Source organism: Elephantulus edwardii, unplaced genomic scaffold, assembly GCF_000299155.1.
Source record: "Elephantulus edwardii isolate Elephantulus edwardi_28Jun2011 unplaced genomic scaffold, EleEdw1.0 scaffold00032, whole genome shotgun sequence".
In the NCBI taxonomy this organism is placed as follows: Eukaryota; Metazoa; Chordata; class Mammalia; order Macroscelidea; family Macroscelididae; genus Elephantulus; species Elephantulus edwardii.
Genome location: NW_006399782.1, coordinates 7075127 through 7099767, shown reverse-complemented (window position 1 = coordinate 7099767; position 24641 = coordinate 7075127). Strand labels below are relative to the sequence as shown.

At 40.6% G+C, this 24641-nt stretch overlaps 1 protein-coding gene across 1 annotated transcript in view; it reads right to left on the bottom strand.

Moving 5' to 3' along the window:
* The window catches only part of PTPLB (protein tyrosine phosphatase-like (proline instead of catalytic arginine), member b), a 70397-nt gene that overhangs the window by 13314 nt on the left and 32442 nt on the right, over positions 1-24641 (bottom strand). The window contains exon 4 of the mRNA XM_006884226.1: positions 21097-21185. Coding sequence (XP_006884288.1) covers positions 21097-21185 — 89 coding nt within the window. The remainder of the gene's footprint in view (positions 1-21096; positions 21186-24641) is intronic.

Here is a 24641-nt window from a genome sequence, read left to right as displayed (position 1 = left end):
CAACTGAAAGGTATCAGTTCAGTCTTCCTTATTCACTGTCCTACTATGTGCAGGAAGAAATTGAAAATACCATGCATAGGTCATGCCTAGATGATCTCTTCTTTAGTCAGGTTTCAATCCAAAAAATTTGAACAAACTCAGATTCAAGCCAAATGTAAATGCAACCTGCTCTCAGAATCTAACTAAAAATATCATTCCAACTTTCTCAAGATTAAATCCCTGTGCGCACCAAAAACTTTTCCTGACTGATAACACAACTACAAAATGGGCAAGAGACATGGAAAGATTTTTTCTCAGAGAAAGACATTCAGATGGCCAACAGACACATAAAGAGATGCTCAAAATCACTGGCAATAAGACAGATGCAAATCAAATCCATAATGAGAGACCATCTCACCCCAGCAGCCGTGGAAAAGCTTTACAGGACAGCAAGCAATAAATGGAGAGGATGTGGAGAGACTAGAACTCTCCTACACTGTTGGTGGGACTGTGAAATGGAACAACCACTCTGGAAGGCAGTTTGATATTTCCTAAAAAAGCTGAACAGAGTAATTTCACATTATCCAGCTATTCCATTGCTAGGAATATATTCCAAGAAAATTAGAACTGAGACAAATGGAGACTTGTACACCAATGTTCATAGCAACATTATTCAGAATAGCAAGAATATGGAAACAGCTCAATGTCCAACCACAGTAGAATGGATTGAGAAATTGTGGTCTAGTCACATGATGGACTACTACACAGAACGTAGGAGCAATGATTTTGAAAATAGTACATAACTTGGGAGACTGGAGATTATTATGCTGAGTGAACTAACTCAGTCTCTCAAGGACAAACACTGTATAACTGAGGATACAGTTCTTTTGTCAGGACATATGCTTCTCCGTTGTATCCACTGGTAGCCCTCTCTGGTTGTCAGCTTGCTGGTCCCTGGGCTGGCCTGGCCTCAGTTTTGCTTAGCAAGTGTTACAAAGCTCTTTAGCTCCACCAATAAGTGCCCTGAGGCATATTACTCATAAGCAAGTCTTTTACCCAAAGGTGCTCTGTTTTCCTGATCTGTCGGTTCCAAAAGTCTAGTTCCATTGAAGTTCCTGGGGGCATCTTCACCCAGCCAGCAAGCTTCTCGCCCAAAGGCACTTTGCTCCCTCTGGTTCTGCTGCCTCCATTTCTCTGCTGCTGTTGCCTGCCATCTCTGCTGTTACACCTTTCTGCCTCCTGGCCTCGAAGGTTCTCAGCAGGGACCTGATGTGCATGCTCTGCGCCTGCTCTTCTTGGTAGTAGTTAAGCCCCTCCTTTCCACCTCTGAGATGGCTCGTTTACAACCTAGGGTGTTTGAAAAACTGGCCAATCCCTCGTGAGAGGTTGGCACATCTTATTTACATGGTCTCATTCCAACCAAGTTTTTATTGCCTTTTTTTTTAAATAGCAGTTGACTGGCTTTAGGAGCACACCGTCCAATCTCCCTGTTGGGTCACAAGCACTTTTTTCCCCACTCCCAACTCAATTATATGACGGGAATTACAAGGCTTTAGGAAGAAGGTCCGTATAAAAAGTGATCCATTGTATTCACGGGGGGAAAAAAGTCCCAACAAACAAGCCTCAGAAGTTAATATACTGTAAGAGAAGGAGAGGAAGTAAAAAGTGCAACAATGAATGAATTAAAAATCCAACTTCTCTGTAAACTTGTTAAAATCACAATTAAATATTTTTTTAAAAAGTTAATATACTAAGTAAACCCCAAAACAAAAATTAAAAAATCAGTTATTCTGCCTCATTAATAGTCTCATCCTGATGTTTATGTTTACATCATAAACATATCAGACCCCACCTAAGGGTGAGAGTTAGCTAAAAGAAACTCTGATGAGACCGAGCAGAGTTTACCTGGGAAAAGAAGAGAGGTAAACACTTTAAGATATGGAAAATGGTTTCACATGGAAGAGGCCTATGAACATCATGAATAAAATTAACAAGGGGAAAAATGCCTGGCTCAAAATAAACCATGTGACAAACCAGCTGACTAATAAAATAGGCTCCCTCATGGAGTCAGATGCTGCCAGGCACAGAACATATCCAAACGGAGGCCGCCTTAAGAGATTCTTTCAGAGGAGGGAAGGCTGAGCTGGATGGTGGCCGATAATGACTTCCAACTGCTGTGTATGGAGAATCTATCCAAGGCAAAGGCATGGAACTGTGCCGCAGCCTAACTGCCTTGTATAAACGGAAATTATTTTAGCTGATTAAAACATAGGGTTGAGACTTTAATAGTAGTACTTCTTAAAAATAATTTTCCTTTATAAAAGCAAGCAGGAGAAGTGAGTGTAATTTGAAACATCTCTTTTTCTCATTACTTCTTGCCAAATGTGAGAATTAGGAACGCCCTCTGGCGCTTTACCCCATGTTGGCGGGAAGGTCATCTCAGTTTGACTTCCTCTGTCCAGCACAAGTCTGAACACGGGGACCTGTGCAACCAATCTCCCTTAACTAGAATTAATTATCCTGAAGTCTCCTGCTTTTAAGAAAAAGGAACATTTTTTTACAGGGTCTCATTCCAACAAAATTTTTATTGCTTTTTTTTAAAAAAATAGCAGTTGACTGGCTTTAGAAGCACACCGTCCAATCTCCCTGTTGGGTCACAAGCACTTTATTTTCATACTCCCAACTATATGATGGGAGTTACAAGGCTATAGGAAAAAGGTCCATAAAAAAAGTGATCCATTGTATTCAAGGGAAAACAATTCCCAACAAAACCAAGCCTTACAAGTTAATATACTGGGAACATTTTTCTAACAAGTGGGATGTCTCCTTTCTATAAGATGGAAAGGATTAAGAGAAAAATAACTGATGGTTTCAGAGAAGTGAAAAAAAGGCAACTTTTTTTGGAGGGAGTCTTTTGAGAGGCAAACAATTGAGATTACAAAAAAGCTCAATGTGGGAACTTTTTGTTTTTTAAATTAAGAACTAGAAACACACAATTTCATTAATTATCAAGATTCAGTGGTTAGATATATGCAGACACATGAAGACTGGAGAGTGAGGTACACCATTTGGTACAAGGATCAACAGCGTGCGGTGCATGTCTGTACATATGCCCACTGCAGGTGTGCTGTTTCAGAATCACTGTGACCTCACAGGAGACAGCAGAACCCACGCACAGGGCTGGCTATGTTGAACACTTAAATGTGGCACCACCAGGTTTCTTCACACCCATACAATGGAATACTACACAGCAACAAAAAGAGAAGCACCGACACACACCGTACAACACAAATTACCCTAAAAACCACCTACTACACAGAAGACCACATATTATATTACTGCCTTTTAATGAAATGTCCAGGAAAGGAAATCTAGAGATACAAATGGCAGGAGGAATTTTACTATGGTGGAAACGTTTAAAACGGGATTAATGTGAGAATTGCGAAAAGACTTGGTAAGCTTATTAAAACAAAATCAACGAATTCATACTTATACGTATGTATATATATTTATACTTAAGTGTAAATTCATATTGAGTTTATACTTCAACTCAATGACTTTTATGTATGAACTATACTGCAGTGAATTGTTTTAAGTATTAAAATAGGTTAATTTAATATTCACATTATTACCTTTCAGGGTAAAAGGAAACTGTCCATAAAATTTACAACGGAAAAGAGGGACACAAACGGGCAGGTTTAGGACAGGCTTCAGAAGATTAAGGATCCCAATGACGTTTCACTAACGGGCACAGGCTGGGGGGTGGGCACGGGCCGGCCCGCGAGCTCTCCCACCGGGCACTGAGCAGTGCACTGGATGCTCTCACTGCACAAGCAGCTTTCCACCTCCTGCTCCAAAGCAGAGGAGGCGGCTGGGTGGAGGCGGCTTGTGTAATTTAGCCAAGGGAGTTTACATAGAAATTCAAGCTGGAGAAACAAATGGGAGCAAAAGAAAAACCTTTATACACAAATAGCATCATATGTTTGACTTTAAAAGGCTCAGGGAGTAGCACTACATGAAAAGCTGTCATTTGTATTACATTCAAAGGAAAACAGATGGTGCCACGGAAGAAAATCGCTATTGTAGAGACCCTATTTTTCTTAGCATCTTGGCACCTGCCGCACACCACTCTGGCTATTCAAAGAAGTGCCCTGATCAGGCTTGATGGCAAGCATTCTTTCCTCTTCACTGCCCTTTCTACTTGTGCCAAGAAGAGATTTTGGCAAAAACTAAGAGCCTAGAACTTGTCGGTCTTTGACAAGCTGTGGCGTGTATGTCCCGGACCATGCATTGACAAACTTGCCCTGTAAAGGACGAGATAGTAAATATTTCAGGCTTTGCACTGCATATAGATTCTGTTGCATTTTCTTTGTTCTTCTAAAAACCCTTCACGAATGTAAAAACCTTTACAAACTGCAGCCTCAGGTCCGTTTACTGTAGGCTGTAGTTTGCCAATTCCTGTTGTAGCTCCAACTGCCTCTCAATGGACTTCTTGTGAGCTGCTTCCTCTACAAGGGTTATTCCTCAGTTTGTAGACAATATATGTGCGTGTGTATGGGTACATACAATGGAAAACTTTTAAGAACATATACAGGTTTTCCATGTCATGTCATCTTAAAAATCTCAGAAATCTCTTTGTATTACAACAATACAACACCCAATAGTTTCTAGGTTCATACTATATGCCAAGTACTCTTTACACCTTACTGAATACCTGTTTTACAGATGGAGTGAGGCCTATGTCTGTCCCCAAGCCCTCTAAACCCTGCTGGTTTTTCTTCTTGAGCTTTAGATAAGAACCTTTTTCCTTATTATAGAAAGACCATCTCTCGTGTGAAATGGAGACAACTTTGAAGGAACCTATACAGAAAAGCTTATAGTTGTATGTTCCATTGAGTTCACTACAATGTACAGCAACTCTATGAACAAAAGATCAGAATCTTTCCCTGTCCTGTACCATCCTCAGGATCTCCGCAATGTGGGGACCACTGAAGAGCCCTGGTATCAGAGAGAGCAAATGTGACCACCACTAATACACATTCACAGTGTTCTAGTGTCAACAAAACCATTGTTGTGGTATTTGGTGCCATCGAGTCAAACACCTCATAGTGACCCTATGAACAACATATTTAAACCTTGCAATATCCTGCACCATCCACATGATCTCATAATGCTCGAGCCCATGGTTAACAGTCACTGTGCCAACACCTTGTTGAGGGTCCTCCTGTCTTTCTGTGACGCGCGATGTGAAGATGGTACAAGTCTCGGCCATACTGCTACAATGTTTTAGAAAGCTCTTGATCGTGTATGATATAATGACACTGCTTAGTCATTTCTGTATTCTGTATTCTGTTGTTTTGCCTTTCTTTAGTGGCTTCAGTGCAGCTTGGACTTTACCCTTCACCACCCTGGTCAAACCTGGTTCTAGGGTGGGCTCAAGGAAAGCACTGGAATGTTTTTGCATCAAAAGGAAATAAATGCTGAGTAAATAATGGAGAAAAGAAGAGGTGGGGGAAGATCAAAAGAAAGAGTTCCCTCTGGCTGAATACACATAGTAAAAGAAATTCATGCGTTCAAATTGATATTGATAAAATAAACAGATAAATAAGTAAATGGTGGAAAGGGGGAAAGGCCTTTCTTAACAGTACACTGCCTACTAATACGAGTAAGAAGAAATGGCCAACCAGTATAAAACAAAATAAAAACAAACAAACTCAAACCCCAAACAAACAAAAAGAAATGAGAGATATAGAGAATCATCAACTGGTAAACATCAAATGACTGAAAGAGATGCGAATGGTTTCCACAAAGTAAATTACAAAAGGGACGCTGGTGAATTTGAGATGGATAAACTGGCAGACACTAGTGAGCCTAGGCGATCCACATCAGCAGTACCATGGGTGGACTGTAGCCACCAGTGTGCCCTCCTGATGTGAGACACTGAGAAGAGTCTGTACCATTTTTGCGGCATTCCTGCCTTGGTTGAATTGGTTCAAAGGAAACACTAGGTAGCTCTACGCCGAACATCATACTACTTTAAAAAACTGTCAAGAATCTGAAAGATAGGGAAAGACGGAGAAACTTTTTAGACTAAAGAAGTCTGAAGAGCCTGGATGACTACAGTAACATGCATGTTGCCGATGAACCACAACAACCACAGTTCTCTTTCCCCCTTATATCCTAGCACAATCACAGAGCACAGAAGATACTGAACATTTGTCATTCTAGAAAGGAGGGAAAAATGAGACATATTCAGCTCAGTTTGAGGCATCAGAATGGGTTGTAAATTGGATAGTTGTTATTACGTGCCACCAAGTTGACTGTAACTTATAGTGGCTCCATGGACAGTGGATCTGAACCTTGTCCTACTATCCTGTGCCATCCTCATCATCTGATACACTCAAGTCCACTGTTTCAGCCATCTTGTCGTGGGCCTTCCCCTCTTATAGTGACCCTGTACTTTTTCAAGGCCTTTTCCAAAGACTGGCCCCTTCTGACAACGTAGCCAAAGTATGTGACACAAACTTTCATCATCCTTGCCTCCAAGGAGTACCCTGGTTTCACTTTCTTCAAGACATCTGTTTGTTCCCTTGGCAGTCCATGGGATAGTCAGTATAATTTTCTAACACCATAACTCAAAGGCATCAATGACTCTTCTGTCATCTTTAGTCACAGTCCAACCATGAGATACACAGAAAACAATTGAGAAGACCAGAGTTTAGGTACAACTTAGTCTTGAAACTGACAAACTCTTTAGTACTCTGGAGAGGTTCCTGACAGCAGACCTTCCCAAACAACTCATATCTGATTTCTTGACTGATGGTACCAAGGGTGTTGATTGTGGATTGGATGGTAGCAGGGATCAAGGCTGATCCTTTGGAGGGCTGTAGGCAGGTGATACAGTAGGGACTAGAAACACAGATGATATCTTGTACAGTCTGCTCATCAAGGTCAGAGAAAAACCAAATAATAATGCATATATAAATACAGAGGGCAGAGGCAACAAAGTAAATGTAATAAAACGTCAGTAGTTGGTGAATCTGAGAAAATATGAGATTCTTTGTACCATTCTGGCAACTTTATGTAAAATGAAATTATGTCAAGATTTTTTTTTTTTTTAATCATTCATCTAAGTACTAAGCAACCATTCTGGGGACAAAATCAGAAACAATTCAAGTCATCATCTGGTTTTTAGAAACATTTGCTTCTGAAATGAAGCCTCAGATGTGCTGGAAGAAACTGGCTGGATATAAAAAAATACAAACTTGGTGTTGTTGAGTCAGAACCAGCTTAAACAACTGACCTTCCAGATCACAACAGACGAAGGAAACAGAGCTCCCTGGCTCGATAAAAGCAAGAGGAAAAACTTAAGAATATTTGCAAGACATATCAGGAAGGGCACATTCACACAGAATCATCTGAAAAGGAACAAAAGACTTAATGTTGATCCTTAGTCTTTTATCACTATCATGACTGACTTAGATTTTAAGTATCTTGAAGGCAGGGATCAGGCCCACAAACTATATCTGAAAGGCCTTCAGTGCAGTTTTTTTCTTAAATGTTTCAGATTAGGATATTAAGGATGATTAAGATAATGACAGTTCCCATTACCAAGGCTAATTATTCAGCAAGTATGATAAAAGTAATTAGGTGTGAATTTTCATCAGCTAATTTAATAAGTAGATTAAACTATATGAAACTATTTTAACAAGTATAAAGAACATCTTTATTTCTATGTGAAAAGTCAATTACATCCCTGTTATAAACCGTAGGGCATAGAAAAGAATTCAGAGCAACTGCACAGAAATTTGCCACTACAATTTTTAAAATAAGATTAACCCATTGCTGCTGAGTGGGTTCCAACACACAATGACCCCACCAAACAGTTGAACCACCCGTTAGGGCTCCCCGGGTGCAAATGGGTGCCACATCTCTTCCCTCAGAGCAGCTAGGAGGTTTGGCGGATTGATCTTCTGGCTAACAATCAAGTGCCTAATCATTGTGTCACCCGGGTTTCCGAAGATTAGATTATGCCTAACAGGTAGCTATAACATTATTAGGTGCCTACTAAGTATCAAGTGCTACTTCAAGCATTTCATATGTATTAACTCATTCAATCCTCAAGGCCACTCAAAAGGGAGAGAAACAGGGTTTGGGAGATGGGAACAGTTCCCTAGGGCAATTCCAACAGGCTAATGCAGCACAAACAGGTTCGTCCTAGAGAGGATGAGGCCGGGCTGCTCCTTGAGACAAGGATTCCTCTGACATACTTTGGACATATTGCAAGAAGGGACCAGTCCTGGGAGAGGGATGTCATGCTTGGGAGGGTAGTGGGACAGCGCAGGAGAGGAAGGCCCTTGATGAGGTGGATTCACTCAATGACTGGGGAAATGGGGGTCAATTCATTTCATAGAGGGTATTCCTCTCTTTCACTGACCCTCCACTGTCCCCAGCATGATGTCCTTTCCCAAGGACTGGTCACCAGTGGGGAGCAAACTCTAAGGATCTCAATTTTTCCCAATATTTGTTCTGTTTTACTTTTTTTAAAAAAAATTTATTATTTTTGTGTGCGTGTACCGTCAAATCAGATCTGACTGGTACAGAAGGAGATTGCCCCTCCTTCCCCGGCAGAGCTGGGATTGTAGTTGCAGCTTCTTGCCACTAGGCCACCAGAGCTCCCCTTGTTTTACTTTCTTATCCTTAAGGAGCATGTTACTAAGGAAATGCTTTTTCTATAATTGTTACCTTAATTCGACCTACCTCAAGCACCAGGACTTAATCAGAATGGGGCTATGTCATATTGAGTCCCAACAGCAATCATCTACATCTCATCCTGACCAAGCGTCCATGAAGGAACAGTCTTTTAGCTACAGCAGTGACCACACAGAGCACAATATTCCCAGCAGGGGTTACTGTGGCCCCAAGAGGAGAACGAAGGAACTACACCCAAGTCGGCCAAAACCTCCAAATGCATCATCTACAGAGCCCAGGCAACTTTCCAGAGGGGAGAGGCTTTATCAGACAGAAATGTAAACTACACTGTCAAAAGAACATAAAACTGAAAAGCTGTGAAATGCCAAGGTTCTGCCTGTACTGTGATAACTTCAGAATTTCCAACAAAACAAAATAAAAATTAAAGTGATGAACGTTACCTCCTGAAATATCAAAGTATTGGCCTATGGACTGGGGTCTACAAATGTTCTCTTTGAGCTTGGGCAGTGTTTTTAAAATATTTAATCTAAAGGGAAGGGAAAAAAATCACTGAAATAGCAGAGGTTGGTGGATTTATGTGGGGGGACAGAGGAGAAGGAACATGAAAGATAAGTGGGACTCGAAGAGATGGAGTGGTAAAAGGCATAGATTAGTGATAAGATAATTTCTATAATAATTATTATTTTCTAAAACACAAGGCATTTGAATTATTGTACAAAACATAATGAACAAGAAACACAATTTAAAAAAGAAAATAATACAAATTTTGCCAATTCATACAAAAAATCTTAATTTATGGTTTTGCTGGAAAAAAAATCATGCTCTATCACACTGCACTGAATCATGGGTAATCATTAGCTTAAGTGGGCACTAGCTGCTGTTATTAAGAGCGTCATGCACCCAACACTCACCATGTTTTCCTCTGGCTTTCTTTCCAAACCCTCTGAGAAGGGCCTCTGCCTATCTGTGGGGCAGACCTCTGCCATCCGTTTACAACCTCTGCTACAGATGGTAAAGTGGAAAGCAATGGGTCTGAAAAATCTGAATGTCTTATAAATTACCAAATGTTATGTAAAATCAGATTCATTTGTACATTTGACACTGTCCGTGTATCTGTTTGTGTGTGTATGTGGCAATGATCTGAACAAAGAGTCCTAAACCTGACCTAAGAAAGTCAGACAGAACCAGTGCAAAAGGCAAAAGACAGACACTTTTTTTAGGTTTGGGTTATTCTGGTAATAAGGCAGATAGAAGTAAAGGCTTGTCCTGTTAAAAACATTTATGCAGCAATCTAAAGAACACAAAATTGACACTTCTTTACTGCAGTAAACCTAATCAGTCCTCCCCACTCCAACTCAAATGCAAAGCATCCCCTGGCATGCATATGCACGCGCACACATCCACACATGTATCAAGGCAGGTCTTACAAATTCCAGAAGTGCACTTCCAGAAGTTTCACTTCAGAGCTGAAAATGGTCCTCTCTCTGGAAAATGCAGACAACTTAGTAATATGCGTTTTTCCCTCCACCATGACACATCACAATTTGTTGTGATAGTTTCTTGACTAAAGAGTTCTTTTTTCTGGGTAAGTTAAAAAGGCTAACTCCCTTTCCTGAAGAAAATGAAATGTAAGTATGTATGTTTCATAGGCACAGGAAGATGGAAGGCTCCTTCCCCTGTGGTGTTTAAAGAAAGATTCCCAGTAAGGTCAGTTAGCTGACAGCATTCATGGTGCAGGATAACAATCAGGAGCTTGAATGTACTGGTATTCTTGTCAAGTTTAGCACCATATTTCCCACAAATAATGCACCCAACACATATAATGCGCAGACAGTATGAGTGTTACCTGCATGAAAAACATTTTTAAAGGAAAGTATCTCATAAGCTTATACTCTTACTTTAAGAAAAAGTTACATCAGAAAAAGCTACTGTATATAAAGCACTGATTTTGCAAAGCAGTAGGCAATTTAAAAGATAGTTCCTCCTCCCACATAGGAAAAGTTTTCAAATGAATATTAATCAATGTTCAAAATGCCACTCTTTGTACTGTAGAGCAACTTTTAAGAAGCAGTTTATAGGTAATTTTAAACTTTCCTTGGCTTTGCTGAAATATTTTAGCCGTGCTCACGATGCACGACAATCATCTCATTTTTACAGATGAGATGAGAGTCTTCAGCTCATGAGGGTAACAGCGGTGACTATAGTATTATGACTATAGTGTTATCTTTTCACTTGACTCGGAGAGAGAAGAGGCATGAAATGGCACCGTGAGGCACGGCATCACTGTAGAGGCCAAGCTCCAGGCCACCTCCCAGGGGAGCCCTTCCGGGCCTCCTGACTCCCCATCAGATCAACCACCATTTCTGCAGCCACAGGAAATGCTGACATAAATGTTCTCCACATCCTTAGTTGGAATTTTTATGACAATTTAATCTAGAGGACTTTAAATAAACAATCCCAACCTCTCCCTCGATTTAATGTACAAAACATATGAAGTATACCTTAATATTTTTAATTTTTTTAAAAAATGATACAGTTACATGAAATAAAGTATATGGAAATCAAAAGAATGGGAATTTTTTTGTTTGTTTCAGATGGTCTTTTAATCAGCTTCGTGAAGCCAGAACTTGGTACAAGAATTGAGAATGGGAATATTATTACATTGACTATTTAAAGCTGCACTGAAATGGTTGCTCCTAAGTCACCTGGAGCTATTTAAACTTGGTTTCTTAGTTGCACTAACAATTTAACAGCCACAGGGCACTGGAAGCTATTTTAGCAATGAGCAGAGACACGCAGCATTTCCATCAATACAGAAAGTTCTGCTGGACAGCAATAAATGGAGGAAATACTCAAGAGAGATAGGTTCATAACATTTTCCCATGGCGGTGTAGCAGTAAGGAGCTGTGCTGTCAATCTAAAGGCACTTGGTTCAAATCTACCAGCTACTGTTTGGGAGAGAGATGCTCAATCCCTTGCTGTACGACTTACAAGCTCTGGAAAGCTACTATAGTCAACTCTCAGTTGGTTCCTATGCCACACGGTACCCAGCAAACCACCATCTTTCTACTACGGCACTAATAAGTACTTGTTTCTGCTTGAAACAGTGTAATTACGCACCTTAATTCATTCCACTTTAGATTCATGGATGAAAATGGGTTTGAACATCAGAAGTCACTTAGTGGACATTCTCCACTGACAGTCCAACTTGCCAGCACACTTCTGTGACCTCAGGCTTTGTGTCCCTATTACTCCTCCGTCACCAGATAACATACAACACGAAGTTATCCTATTTCCCAGCCAGTAAATTCAATGTGCTTACTCAGGGAATAACTATTTTAAGCCCAAGGTAACAGTTTTTCTTCCATTTGCCTCACTCACTTTCCAGGGGTATTTGTTAATCTCAAAAAAGTAAGTATACTATTTAAGCCCAGCACTGCAAGTAACCTATTGGACTCTAAGCAGGTTTTCTACTCTCTGCAAGTAGCAGCAATATATCTATTGAAGTAACAGAGATGTCTTATGCTTGAAGAGTACCTTCTAATAAGACACTGCTTTGTCAGAAATTACATTATCAAATCAGAGGAAAGCAAGAGGCCTCAGAGAAGCCTCTAGAGTTTCACTCAGACACAGGATGGGGTTAGTTTCATATTTTAACTGACAGACTTAAATGCAAAATACACACTTAAAAGAAAAATCTAGAAACTTAGGGACAGAAGAGGAAGGGAGAAATCAGTTGGCACTCAAACACAAAGGACAGGAGCGTGTGGGATGACCTGGAATGGGGTTGGCTGGGTGGATCTGGCTCAAAGAACTTGGTGACAATGACCCTCTTTCATCTAGAGATGACAGGGTGACCCTTCCTCCTGAGCAAGGTGCACAAAAACGAAGACTACGGCAACATTCTGGGAATTCTGCCTGATGGAATCATACCTGAACTGACAACTGAGGAAGTGAACATCAGGTTTTGCTCCTGGGGGTGAGAGGGCAAAATGAAAGGCCAGAGTTTGTGGGATCAGGGTAATTTTAAGATGCAGGATCCGGGAAAGTCCAGATGAGAAAAACGTGAATGACAAACACGTATCCTGAGTTTGCAGAGCTTGGAACCCATTCCATTCAACTGTTAACTGACAAAAAGGGGTTATGTTCAGTATGCCAAGGTAATAATGATGGCTCAAATGAGTCAAGATGTTTTACTGTGTATTTACATTACTGACTTAACTATTGAAGAACAGAATCAGCAGGTGGAAATCCAGGGGAGGTCTTCAAGGGAACTAGGTTCAAAGGAACTAAGACAATGAGATAAAGATATAACGTGATAACGTCAGAAAGTGAATCTAAATGGAACTTAGAAGGATAAAAATTTCAGTCTTTTGAAATTAAAAAATCTAGACAGAATGTAAGAAAATGATAGAATGAAAGAGACAGAAGAATTACATTTACAAAAAACCAAATCTGACTTTTGCCAAAGTTACCACCTATACCAAATGCAGGTAAGAGCAAAACGAACCATCTACTATGAGATTAGGTAATGCAAGCTTTAAATGTCCGAAATTAACGGGTATGGAAAATGGTATGAAAGTACCGCCACATTTTCCTAGTTTTCTAAAGTTTGACAATGTCTGATTAACAATCAAAGTTTTTCTACCTTTAGAAGTGTTAGTCGTATTAAAAGTGAAGGTGATGTAAATCCACCTACAGTAATATTTAAAATAGAAAGTAATAGATGAAAAGAAGGTAAAAAAATTCTAGCTATTCAGCACCCGAGAGGACCAAAAGATACTGAATGTACCTCAGTGACCTTTGCTGCATCACAGGATGGTGCTGTAGAAAAGGGAGCAGGGCCCAAAGGCAGCGGGATGGCTTCTGGTCCAAGCTCAGCATATGTGATGAAAAGAGCAATGTGCTCCTGACATGGCAACCTACCACCTCATCTACGTGATAGGGCCAAGATATTTGTCCTCTCTATCTCATCAACAATTTGCGTTATGCAGATGACACAACCTTGGTTGCTGAAACTGAGGAGGACCTGAAGCACTTGCTGCGAAGGGTCAAGGACTGCAGCCTTCAGTATGGACTGAGGCTCAACATCAAGAAAACAAAGATTCTCATCATGGGGCCAATTGGCAGCATCGTGATGGATGGTGAAAAGATTGAGATTGTTCATAGCTTTAGTTTGCTTGGCTCCACAGTCAACACTCTTGGTATCAGCAGCCAGGAAATCAAGAGGCGAATTGCATTGGGAAAGTCAGCTGTGAGGGACCTCTCTAAGGTACTGCAGAGAAATAATGTCAGTCTGGAGACTAGGAGAATTTATGCCTTTGAGCTTGGTGTTGGAGCTAGGTATTGAATACACCACAGACTGCTGAGAAAACGAACAGGTTCAGCATGGAGAGTGTTAAACCAGGCTGCTCCTTGGAGGCAAGGATTCTGAAGCTTTGACATACTTTGGACATGTTACAGGGCAGGATCAGTCACTGGAGAGGGATGTCATCCTTGGGAGGGTGGAGGGACAGTGCAGGAGAGGAAGACCCTCTATAAGATGGATTAATTCAATGACTAAGGTAATGGGAATAGGTGTGTCAGAGACAATCAATAAGATTGGCACAGGGGCAGGCTTTAGGGCTGTTGTACACAGAGTTGCTATGAATCACAGGTGACTTGATGGCACATAACAATAACAACAACCACCTCTCACAGAGATGATTAAGGTGGGAGAGGCTGGACAGACTGCAAAATGGCCAGCAGCGGCAAGAAGGAGCACTCAGTCAAGGGGGGGAAAAAAGGTAAAAACCTCAGTGTCAAGAGGTGGGAGAGCACAATCCAGCCAGGTGACCCAGCAAAGATGAAAAATCTGTAATCCAACCAAAGCAGGAGAGACACAGGGGAGTTAGGAGATTAGTTTACTAGCCTTTGACCTTCCACGAGGGGAGAAAAGGGAGCTAGAGTAAAACACTGTTGTACCTAGGAAAGCTGTGGACTGCTTCTGAAGTGAGATCCCCAGGGCACTCCTGCTTCACACAGGATTGGAGGAGCTGCTCAGCAAAAAACCTCCAATTAGGGACCTTGGTTGCTAAGTACTGCCACCTTGTCTTCATGTATTCTTCTTACTTCATCTTCACAAAACTTCTGTGACTTAGGCAAGGCAGTGATTAGTGTTATTATTAGACTTATTTAGTATGGAAAATGTTTTGTTTTTCTCTCCCCCCCCCTCAATGTTGCATGTTGTTGTATCTGATCAAGTGGGATCCAACCTACAGCTGACTCTAGCAGATTTTCAGAGGCAGTTAATCACATGGGAGGAGATTGTCCATCCTTCTCCCGCAGAGCAGCTGGTGAATGTGAACTGTGTGCCTCTGGGACTGCAACACTGCTTCTTGCAAACTAGGCCACTAGTATTACTATTTTAAAGATGAGGAGAACAACTCAGAAGATCAAAGTGATTTGTCCTAAGCCACAAGGTAGGTGGCAGAGTCAAAACACATCAACTCGTCAAGGATATGATATGATTTAATCCTAGAGTATTGGTCTAATGTTGCAGAAGAGTGAGCTGAGATTTAATTACTCAGAAAATAAACTGTTCTAGGAAAGTGACATTTCTTGAGAAACCCAAGGAAGAGAGGTAATAGTACGGCACTTCCTCAGGTGGAGATGGCCATTTAAACAACTTCCTTGGTGGCTTTGCCTTGCCCCAGTGTGAAACAGCTGGATTCCTTACCTCTTTCTGAAAAACAAACTCTAACATACACAAAAAGTTACTATTTCTTCAATGAGTGATTTTAACTCTTTCTCTGCCTTGAATGTGGGATCTTCAAGTTATCTCTTACATGAACATGAGTCTTATCTCGGCAAAGACAATGGATTCTGGAGAAGAGTACCCAGAGAAGCACTAACAGCAGCGAGCAAAGTGCCACGATAACTTGACCCGGTTCAAAACAACTGCTCTTCATGAATACACTGGTGGTGGTTCTTCAGCTCGGGAAAGGATGCTCAGATTTGGGTAGGGCTCAAGTAAAACGAGCTGATAGAAATGGGAAGCCCAATCACAGAAAGAGAAAGCCAAACAGAAACAACAGCATGACATACTGCAGTTCCCAAAGCTTGTGAGTCACAAAAGCTTCTGAGGATCTTAATTTTAAAAAAAATTCTCCGGCCCTGTTCCCAGATATTTCACAGCAGGTAGATGGGACTCCCAAAATGCACTGATTAACAAGCTCTCTGGGTGATTCTGCTTTTCTACCATTTTCATTTCATTTTAATCTACAACCCATGTCTATGGAAGTAGTTAAAAGAAAGGAGAAAAAAAATCAAATGGCATATTGTAATAAGCAAATCTGTTGAAAAGCACTTCCTGAACTAATGAGCAGGATGTAACTTTGAGTACTAAGGTGTGCGTGACCCAAGTCATGGTATTTTCAGTTGCCTCATTTTGCTTCCTGCACATGGAAAAGTTGGACCGTGAATAAGGAAGACTTGATGCTGGTGAACTGTAGTGTTAGTGAATAGTATTAAAGACACTATGGACAATCAAAAGAACAAATCTATCCTGGAGGTACAGGCTGAATACTCCTTTGAAACAAGGATAGTGAGACTGTCTCACGTAGTTTGGACATATCATTGGGAAGGGTCATTTCATATCATTTGAGGAGGAGACTATGCTTGGTTAAGGCGTAGCGCAGGCGAAAACCCTCAACAGGACAGACTGATGCAACGACACAGTGGGAGTTTAGGAGCGTCTTCCTCAACTATCCCCCGGGAGCTGTCTGGGGGCTGTGGTTTGATGCACATGGGAGCCTAGGAGAGGACCTGAGGCAGCTTCCTCCGAGAGAGCTGAGGCAGGAAAGAAAAAGAGCCCATTTTATGTCCGGAAATCTGAGGCCAGGCTTTGCTAATTTTGCAGAGGGGAGAATGTCTTATGACTGTGTATGCTTTTGAACAGAGAAGAGATACGACATTTCCCAGTGAAGATCATTTTGAAAACTGCCAATCTTGTCTCACTTCAATGAGGAGAAAGATACCTACCTAAATAGAAGGCAAGAGTATCAAATCCCTAAGATGCCCAAGACAGAAGCAGTATAGGCCAGTCCAGTAGAGGAAAGAGGAGGGAGTCAGCTCAGGTCTGGATATGGGTGGGGAGACGACAGGTAAGTCAGCACCACTGACTCCTTCCTATATCCCCCTCTGATCTTTCTTAACCTTGTTTTTGTCAGTAGCTTTTCTTGCTCATATATATTTAGTCTTTTTAAAAGGAAAAAAGTAGGAAGGTTATTTGCTATATTAAGTGAAGAAGGAGCTTTTAAGCCTACAGGTCGCATTTCTTTTCTTTAAAATCCTGCCAAGGAAGGTGTCAGAGAAGCTGCTTGGGTGAATCCTTACATGGCATAAGAGAAAAACATCTGATCAACTTTAGTTCTTTAAGTACAGGAAAACATTTATGTGACAAAGAAGACTTGTTAATTTTTCCCTGGGGTGGAATGAAAAGGACAAGTCAAAATGCATGCTCTATAGAATCACTTAAAAGGAAATATATTTAAAATACAGGGAAAATATAGAATGTGGTCATGAAAAGGCTATCTCTCTGTTCATCCTATAAAATTATCAAGAACCTAGGGTGAAGAACAGGAAAAAAATAGAGGAATAGAGGGGTAGGCAAGAGTTCAAATGTCCATCAACAAATGAATTGATTGAGAGATTGTGGAATATCTGCATAATGGAATACTATGCAGTACTCAGGAGCAATGATTTGAAAAATATTATGTAACATGGGAGAGGCTGAAGAGTATTATGTTGAGTCAATAAGGACAAATACTGCATGAGTCCATTATTGTAAAAATAGAAGGATGACTAGGTAGAGGCGTACAGTGGTTCAAAGGGAAAGCAGGGAGCTGAGGATAGGGAATCACAGTGTTGCAGAATTGAGGGTAGAGAGGAGGTGAAGGAATTAGGAAAGATCTAGTGGGGAACTGAAGAGATGGGGTAATAGTGAGCATAGATCAATAGCAATTAATTTTATAAAACATGGTATGAATGAAGTAATGTGTGAAACATGTATATGAATGAAACACAATGTATATAAATTTTGTATGCAAATCAATATAAAATAATTTTTTAAAAAGTTCAAATGCAACAGTGGAATGAAGACTTCCTGTCTCCTTCAAAGAGGATGAACAAAGAAACAAATGAAAGTACAGTAGAATGAAAAGAATTTGGGCACTGCTATACGAAGAAGTTCTACGGTCAATTTCCTTATTCATAGTTATGTGGCTCCCACCATTGAAGCAGAGCTGAATAAAAGAATAAAAATTTTTTTTAAGATGCTTCAGGAAATGGAAGAAATTCAGCAGAGAATTTGTGCCATGCTGTACAGAGAAAACTGAATTATCACTAATATGAAACTCTAAGGCAGAGGGGAAAATAGCATTTGGCTAGGAGAAGGGGTTGGGGAACAGGTGGTGGACTGCAGACAGGTCTCCAGTGTCACAGCAACAGACTTTTCAAGTCAGCTGTCAAAGACTTTGGAGCTGGGTAGGTGGGGAATCTACTGCTAAGATCAAAACAATCACCAAAAGAGTTGAGTCAAAGAAAAGGAGATGGAGAAAACAAACTACGTTAACAACCTACAGTATACAATACAAAGAGGTTACGTTATACAAACAGCCCTAGTGTGTAACAGATTAGGCTAACTGTAAGCTTTGCAGTTCAAATCCACCAATCACTCCTAGGGAGAAAGATGGGCAGTCTCCTCCCACGAGAGAATACAGCCTTGGAAACCCAATGAAGGGGTCACTATGAATTGGAACAGATTTGAGGGCAATGCAATTTATAACAACCTATAAAAAGAAGGGGGTCAAAAAAGTGATAGAACAGCGATAACAATCTACCGGGTGATCTTAAGAAAATGATGGTGCTATGAGCAAAAATTGGATCTGACAGTAGAGAAACAATTCTGAATATGTAAATATAATCAGTATACCAACTATATAATTCATGTGAGACCTACCTCTTCAAAATCAAGTACACTATCTTCCAAGCTGGTTGAGTTGAGGTTTGGCCAAGTTGTGTCATTGATAGAGATAATTAATAGCTGTTTACTCAAGATGCCTTAAAATCTGTCTAGTAAATATCAGTAAATGTTGCTAACAACAATTTTAAGAGCAACACTGTTTTGCTTAGATTTAAACTTTTTTTTTTAATTACTTGTGTGTGCATGTATCATCAAATTGGATCTCACTGGTACAGGAAGGTGCCCCTCCTTCTCCAGCAGAGCATCTGGTGGATTTGAACCATGTTCCTCTGGGATTGCAGTACAGATTCTTGCCAGAAGGCCACCAGAGCTCTCTAGATTTAATCATTTTTATTTACCTGTCTTATTCTTTGTCAGAAGTGATGACAAGTAAGGAATGGCCACTGAAGCTGAAAAGAGGCTGAGGCCATGAATAATCCATCAGCACTGGACAATTAATACTTGCCTCTATCAGCAAGGTAATGATTAGACACAACACAGATATTTAAGTACCAATGTAAAGGCATTCTATTAGGATTTTCAGGTCACTTGAGGCTACTGGGTGATGCACCTATGTGTTGCTGGCTAAAACAAAAAAAGGAACAGTATATATTGCAGAGAAGAAACATCTGAATGAATGGGGAGGAGACACAGTATCACAAATTGACTTTCCTCCACAGATAATTCAGTGGGAGAGCAAAGGTCAAAATGCTATTATTGGGATTTCCTTATACTTTTAAAAAAAGCTTACGGAAATGCAAGTAGTCAAAAGACAAAAGTATGTCATTGTTTTATATTCTTCCTACATACAAAATTCACATCTTAAAAGTGAGGAAGCTTAAAAAAAATACAATAGCCTATGGATTTACAAATTACATATGATTGTAACAAAAGTAATAAACTTAGTCAATCTTGGTTAAAAACTGATCAGCTATGTGCATTTTTCTGTATGTATATTACATATCAATAAAAAGGTTTTAAAAACTTATTAGTTGAGCATTATGTTTATCATAAGAGTACGGAATGAGGCTTGCAGAGTGGATAATATTTGGGGTGGGAGTGGGGTTGGGGGGTGTGCGGGGGGGATTGTGTACCAATGAAGTTTTTCTTTTGCTTTTCAAGGAGAGGAGCGAATGGGGGAAGAAAGTGCAACAATGAATGAATGGAATTCCAAAATCTCTGTAGAAGTGCATTGAAATAAAAATAATTTTTAAAAAACTAACTCATTAGTTAAAACACAAATGAGGCTGTCAAAAGTAAATTCTGAGTAACAAATGTTACTCAGCTTGCTGAGTTGACAGGTGCTTTAGACAGAGGGTAAAGAAAACATCGTTAAGCCTATTTCCTGAGCCCCTGAGAATTCAACAATGCTGGTGGACAGGCCCTTGTGACTAGAAAACCAAGAATGTAGAGTCCTCATGGCTACTGATCCCAGACCTCACGGTGATGTTGCCAAGTACCGCATGGAGTCAGAACCAACTCATAACTGACCCCTCCAGTGTGTTTTCAGAGACTGTAAATCACAATGGAGGACAGTGTCCATCTTTCTCCTGCAGAGCAGCTGGTGGATTTGAACTGCACACCTTTGGGTTGGCATTGCAATTCCTAATCACTTAAGTCACTAGAGCTCCCATGGTGATAAGTAAGAGACAAAGGTCTTTGAAAAAGCAAAAAGCACACCGGAATACAAACTAATGTACACACTGGAAAAGAAAAGCTCAGTTACAGAAGATTCAGACCCATGGTAACCAGGGGCGGAGGATTCAGCTCACAAGACAGGCATGGGCTCACTCTGCTTACCTACTTTTCCACAGTGAACAGTTTCACTGGATAATCCAATGCTGACAGTAAGGGACAGTTCTTGCAGTGCGTATCCAGAGCCTGCTGGCTCCGGAACAGCCAAGCCTCCACAGATCTGTCATCTCCCAGAATCACTGGGCTCAGCACACAGGGAAATTCCATTAGCTCTGGTGGGCTGGTTGGAAACATATGTTTCTCCTGGTCTCTTAAAGGTCAGATGCTCGCGGGATAAATCAGTGGCCCCCAATGCTTCAACCAGCATGTTCTCAACTACAAGCATGTGGGTTCCAGAGTCTAGTGTTCCTGACATGAACATAATCCCAGAAAAACAGAACTGAATTGTGGGTCACAGTCAAACCTTACAAACCCTCAGGGAAACCAAAGTTCTGGGAGTTTCATTTAATCAGTCTTTCACAAAGCTGTATATTTGGTATATATATTTTTCTACTATTTAGTCATCAGGTGTTAAATTTTTAGTTGGGTTTATATTTGTAAAGATGTGGAATTTTGTCATTAGCCATATTACACATGTGAAAAACAGAAATCAATGTTTGCTAATGCTGATATTGTTCTGTATTGTTTTATTTCACATACACACTTACCTCTTTGACACTATGTGTTACAGCCCATGTTAGAAAAACTCTTGACATCACCTGGAAGGCAGTCAGGACGACAGAAGATGGCACGATTCCTGAAAGATATTTTAGGACAGGTAAATAAATGCACTCTATGCCCATTTTTTTACCTATTAGAAATGGCGGGGCTCCAAAGCCTAGGTCTTTATCTAAAAATTAGTGGTAGGTGAAAATGGAGGACAGTGACATTATATTAGTGTCAAAGCAGTAATACACAAGGCCCAGCTGACACCTAAAGTCCAACTGTCACCACTGCAGCCACTTGGCATTACTTGCATCTCACACGAGATACTTATGACCAGATGGTGTTAATGACCAATAGCTGTACAGGAGATGTTTTTATTATTGTTATAAATGTGACATTTTAGAAAGAGATAAGGAGTAATATTCTAAAAGTCAGTTTTCTAAAACATACAAATTTAAACAATCCAAAACCATCACAAGCAATGTAACTTTTTAAAACACAGACAATATTTTAAAATACCCTCTTCCCCCCTCCCCAGAATCAGTGATATTAATGGCAGTTACAAACCATGAAATCGACTACTTTACAAAGCTTTCAACAGTCACTAAGCAAGTACAGTGATTTTTACACTTTCTCACATAGATAGAGAAAACAAAACCTTTAACCTATGGAATTAGATATTGAAAAATTGATTTTTAATACTATAGGTTTCTGGGTAACAAAAAGGACCAAGCTTGCCCAAAGAGAGGCATGACCTTTGCTGAAAGGCGTGACCTTTGCTGAAATCTAAGCCCTTAGAACATCCTACCGGATAAGTGGCTCTTCCACTTCAAAGAAGACATTCAGATGGCCAACAAGCACATGAAGAAATGTTCAAAATCCCTAGCTCTAAGAGAGATGCAAACTAAAACAACTATGAGATATCATTTCACCCCGGTCAAAATAGCAAAATTTAACAGAACAGCAAGCAACAAATGCTGGCGAGGTTGTGGAGAGACTGAAACCCTGATTCACTGTTGGTGGGAGTGTAAAATGTTGCAACCCCTGTGGAAAGCAGTATGGCGCTTTCTCAAAAAGTTGCAAATAGAGGTACCATTTGACCCAGCAATTCCACTACTGGGAACATACCTCAAAGAGACCATAACTGCCACCCAAGCAGATATATGCACACCCATGTTTATCGCGGCTTTGTTCACAATAGCAATGAGTTGGAAACAACCCAGGTGCCCATCAACAAATAAATGGATAGAGAAACCGTAGTATATTCACACAACGGAATACTACGCTGCATTGAAAAAACAAGGAACTCGTGCATTATTATTTAAAATTGGTGACCCTGGAGGACATTATGCTGAGTGAAATATCTCAGTCACAAAAGGACAAATACTGCATGATGCCAACTGTAAAATGGGACTGATATCAGGGTGGGGGTAAGACTGAGAAAAACTGGATACATTGTGTATACTGCACTGAAACAGATGAGGGACTGAATAATTTTAAAGCCATGTATGATAGGGTTTTATGGTTATCACAAGAGTCCACAATTAAGGTTGCATAGTGGAGTGTACTTGGGGCAGTGGGGATTGTGTACCAGGGAAGGAGTTTTACTTTTCAAAGAGAGGAGCGAACTGGGGAGGGGGGAAGAGGGCTGGGCGGGGAGAGAAGTGCAGCACTGAATGAATGGAAATCCAAATCTGTAAATGTTCATTAAAATTATTTTTAAAAAATTTAAAAAAGGGAGCTGGGTGATCTGATACCAATAGACCTGGTGATCTCCTCCCATAAAGACGACAGCCTAGGAAACCCTATAGGGCCATATGGGGTAGCTAGGAATTCCAACAGACAAAATAGCACACAAGCACAGCTAACTGCAAGGCTGGGGGTTTGAACCCAGCTGTGCTGCAAATGCAGTGCCTGGTGAACTACTTCTGTAGAGAACACAGCCAAGAAAAGCCTCCTGACAGGACACAGACTGACTCGGACACACACATGGTCACTTTGACTTGTGCTCTTTAAAAACCTATCTGAAATCCAGGAACAAGCTACCACCTATAAACCAATCATTATTTCTTTGTAACTTTACACTGGCAAGCAACTGCTACTGAATCTCAGAGCATAATGGTGAGTATCTAATCCATCAATTCCCAACCATTTCTCTGGGGCCTTATTGCTTTGCCCAACAGCAGGACCTGCCAACACCTGAGAGCTTTCCAGTGGCAGACAGGCCACTTCACACCTGCCTCCCCCACCCCACCCCTCATTACAACTGCAGATCCTCCTGGCACCTTAAAACTAACTCTACAACAGATTCATTGCATTTGTCCATACCAAATTGTATTCTTCTAAACATTTCAAGATGCCCTCAGACTTTAGAATATTTATAGAGTCTGTGACTTGGTTATCTAGTGCTGCTCTAACAGTAATATGACAGGTGGGGCAGCTTTAAGTTTATTATCTCACAACTTAGGAGCATGGACGTCTGACTTCATGATGCCAGCTGTGGCAGGGCTTTCTCTTTCAGTCTGCACTGGGGGAAGTCCTTGTCCCATTTCAGTCTCTAATCTGAAGCTTTATGGTGATCACGTGGTACATAACATCTGTCCAATTGTGCTTCTTTTTCTATCTCAAAAAGAGATTGATTTAAAACATACTTCAGACATTAATACTGTCTCATTAACATAGTAAGGAAAAGACATTCCCTTATCAATGGATTTACAACACCTATTTTGAGAACAGTTTGATCAGACAATATAACTAATCAATTACATTAATAAATTATGAATGACTAAATGAAAAATTAGTATGATTTGTAAACATTCACTCAAATCTGAGTAAAAGGGGAAAAAAATAAATCTTTGACAAAAAGATACAATTCATACAAAAGAAAAAAAGAAAAAAAACCCCAAACAATTCATATAAAGGAGAAAAGAATCAATCCACCTCCCAGAGGGCCTTCCGACTGTGCCTGCCCTCCAACACCCCAAGCATGATGGCCTTCTCCAAGGACCTCTCCCTCCTTACAATATGACCAAAGTATGTCAGACGAAGCCTCAGAATCCTTGCCTCCAAGGAGAAGCCCGGTTTAACCTTCTCCAGGTTAAATCTGTTTTCTTAGCAGTCCATGGCACTCTCAGCACTCTTCAACACCAAAGCTCTAAAGCATCAATTCTCCTATCCTCCCTGGTCATTGTCCAACTCTCTGACACATAACAAGTGATTGCAAAGACCATGGCCTGTACCAGAAGCACCTTAGTCTCCAGAGACACACCATTGCTCTTCAGTACTTTGGAGAGGTCCCTAACAGCAGACTTTCCCATCACAATACGTCTAATTTTCTGGCTGCTGGTGCCAAGACTATTGACTGTGGAGCCAAGCAGACTAAAGCTGTGAGCAATCTCAGTCTCTTCACCATCCATCCTAATGCTGCCAATTGGTCCAGTGGTGAGAATCTTTGTCTTCTTGACATTGAGCCTGAATCCATATCGAAGGCTACAGTCCCTGACCCTCAGCAGCAAGCGCTTCAGGTCCTCCTCAGTTTCAGCAAGCA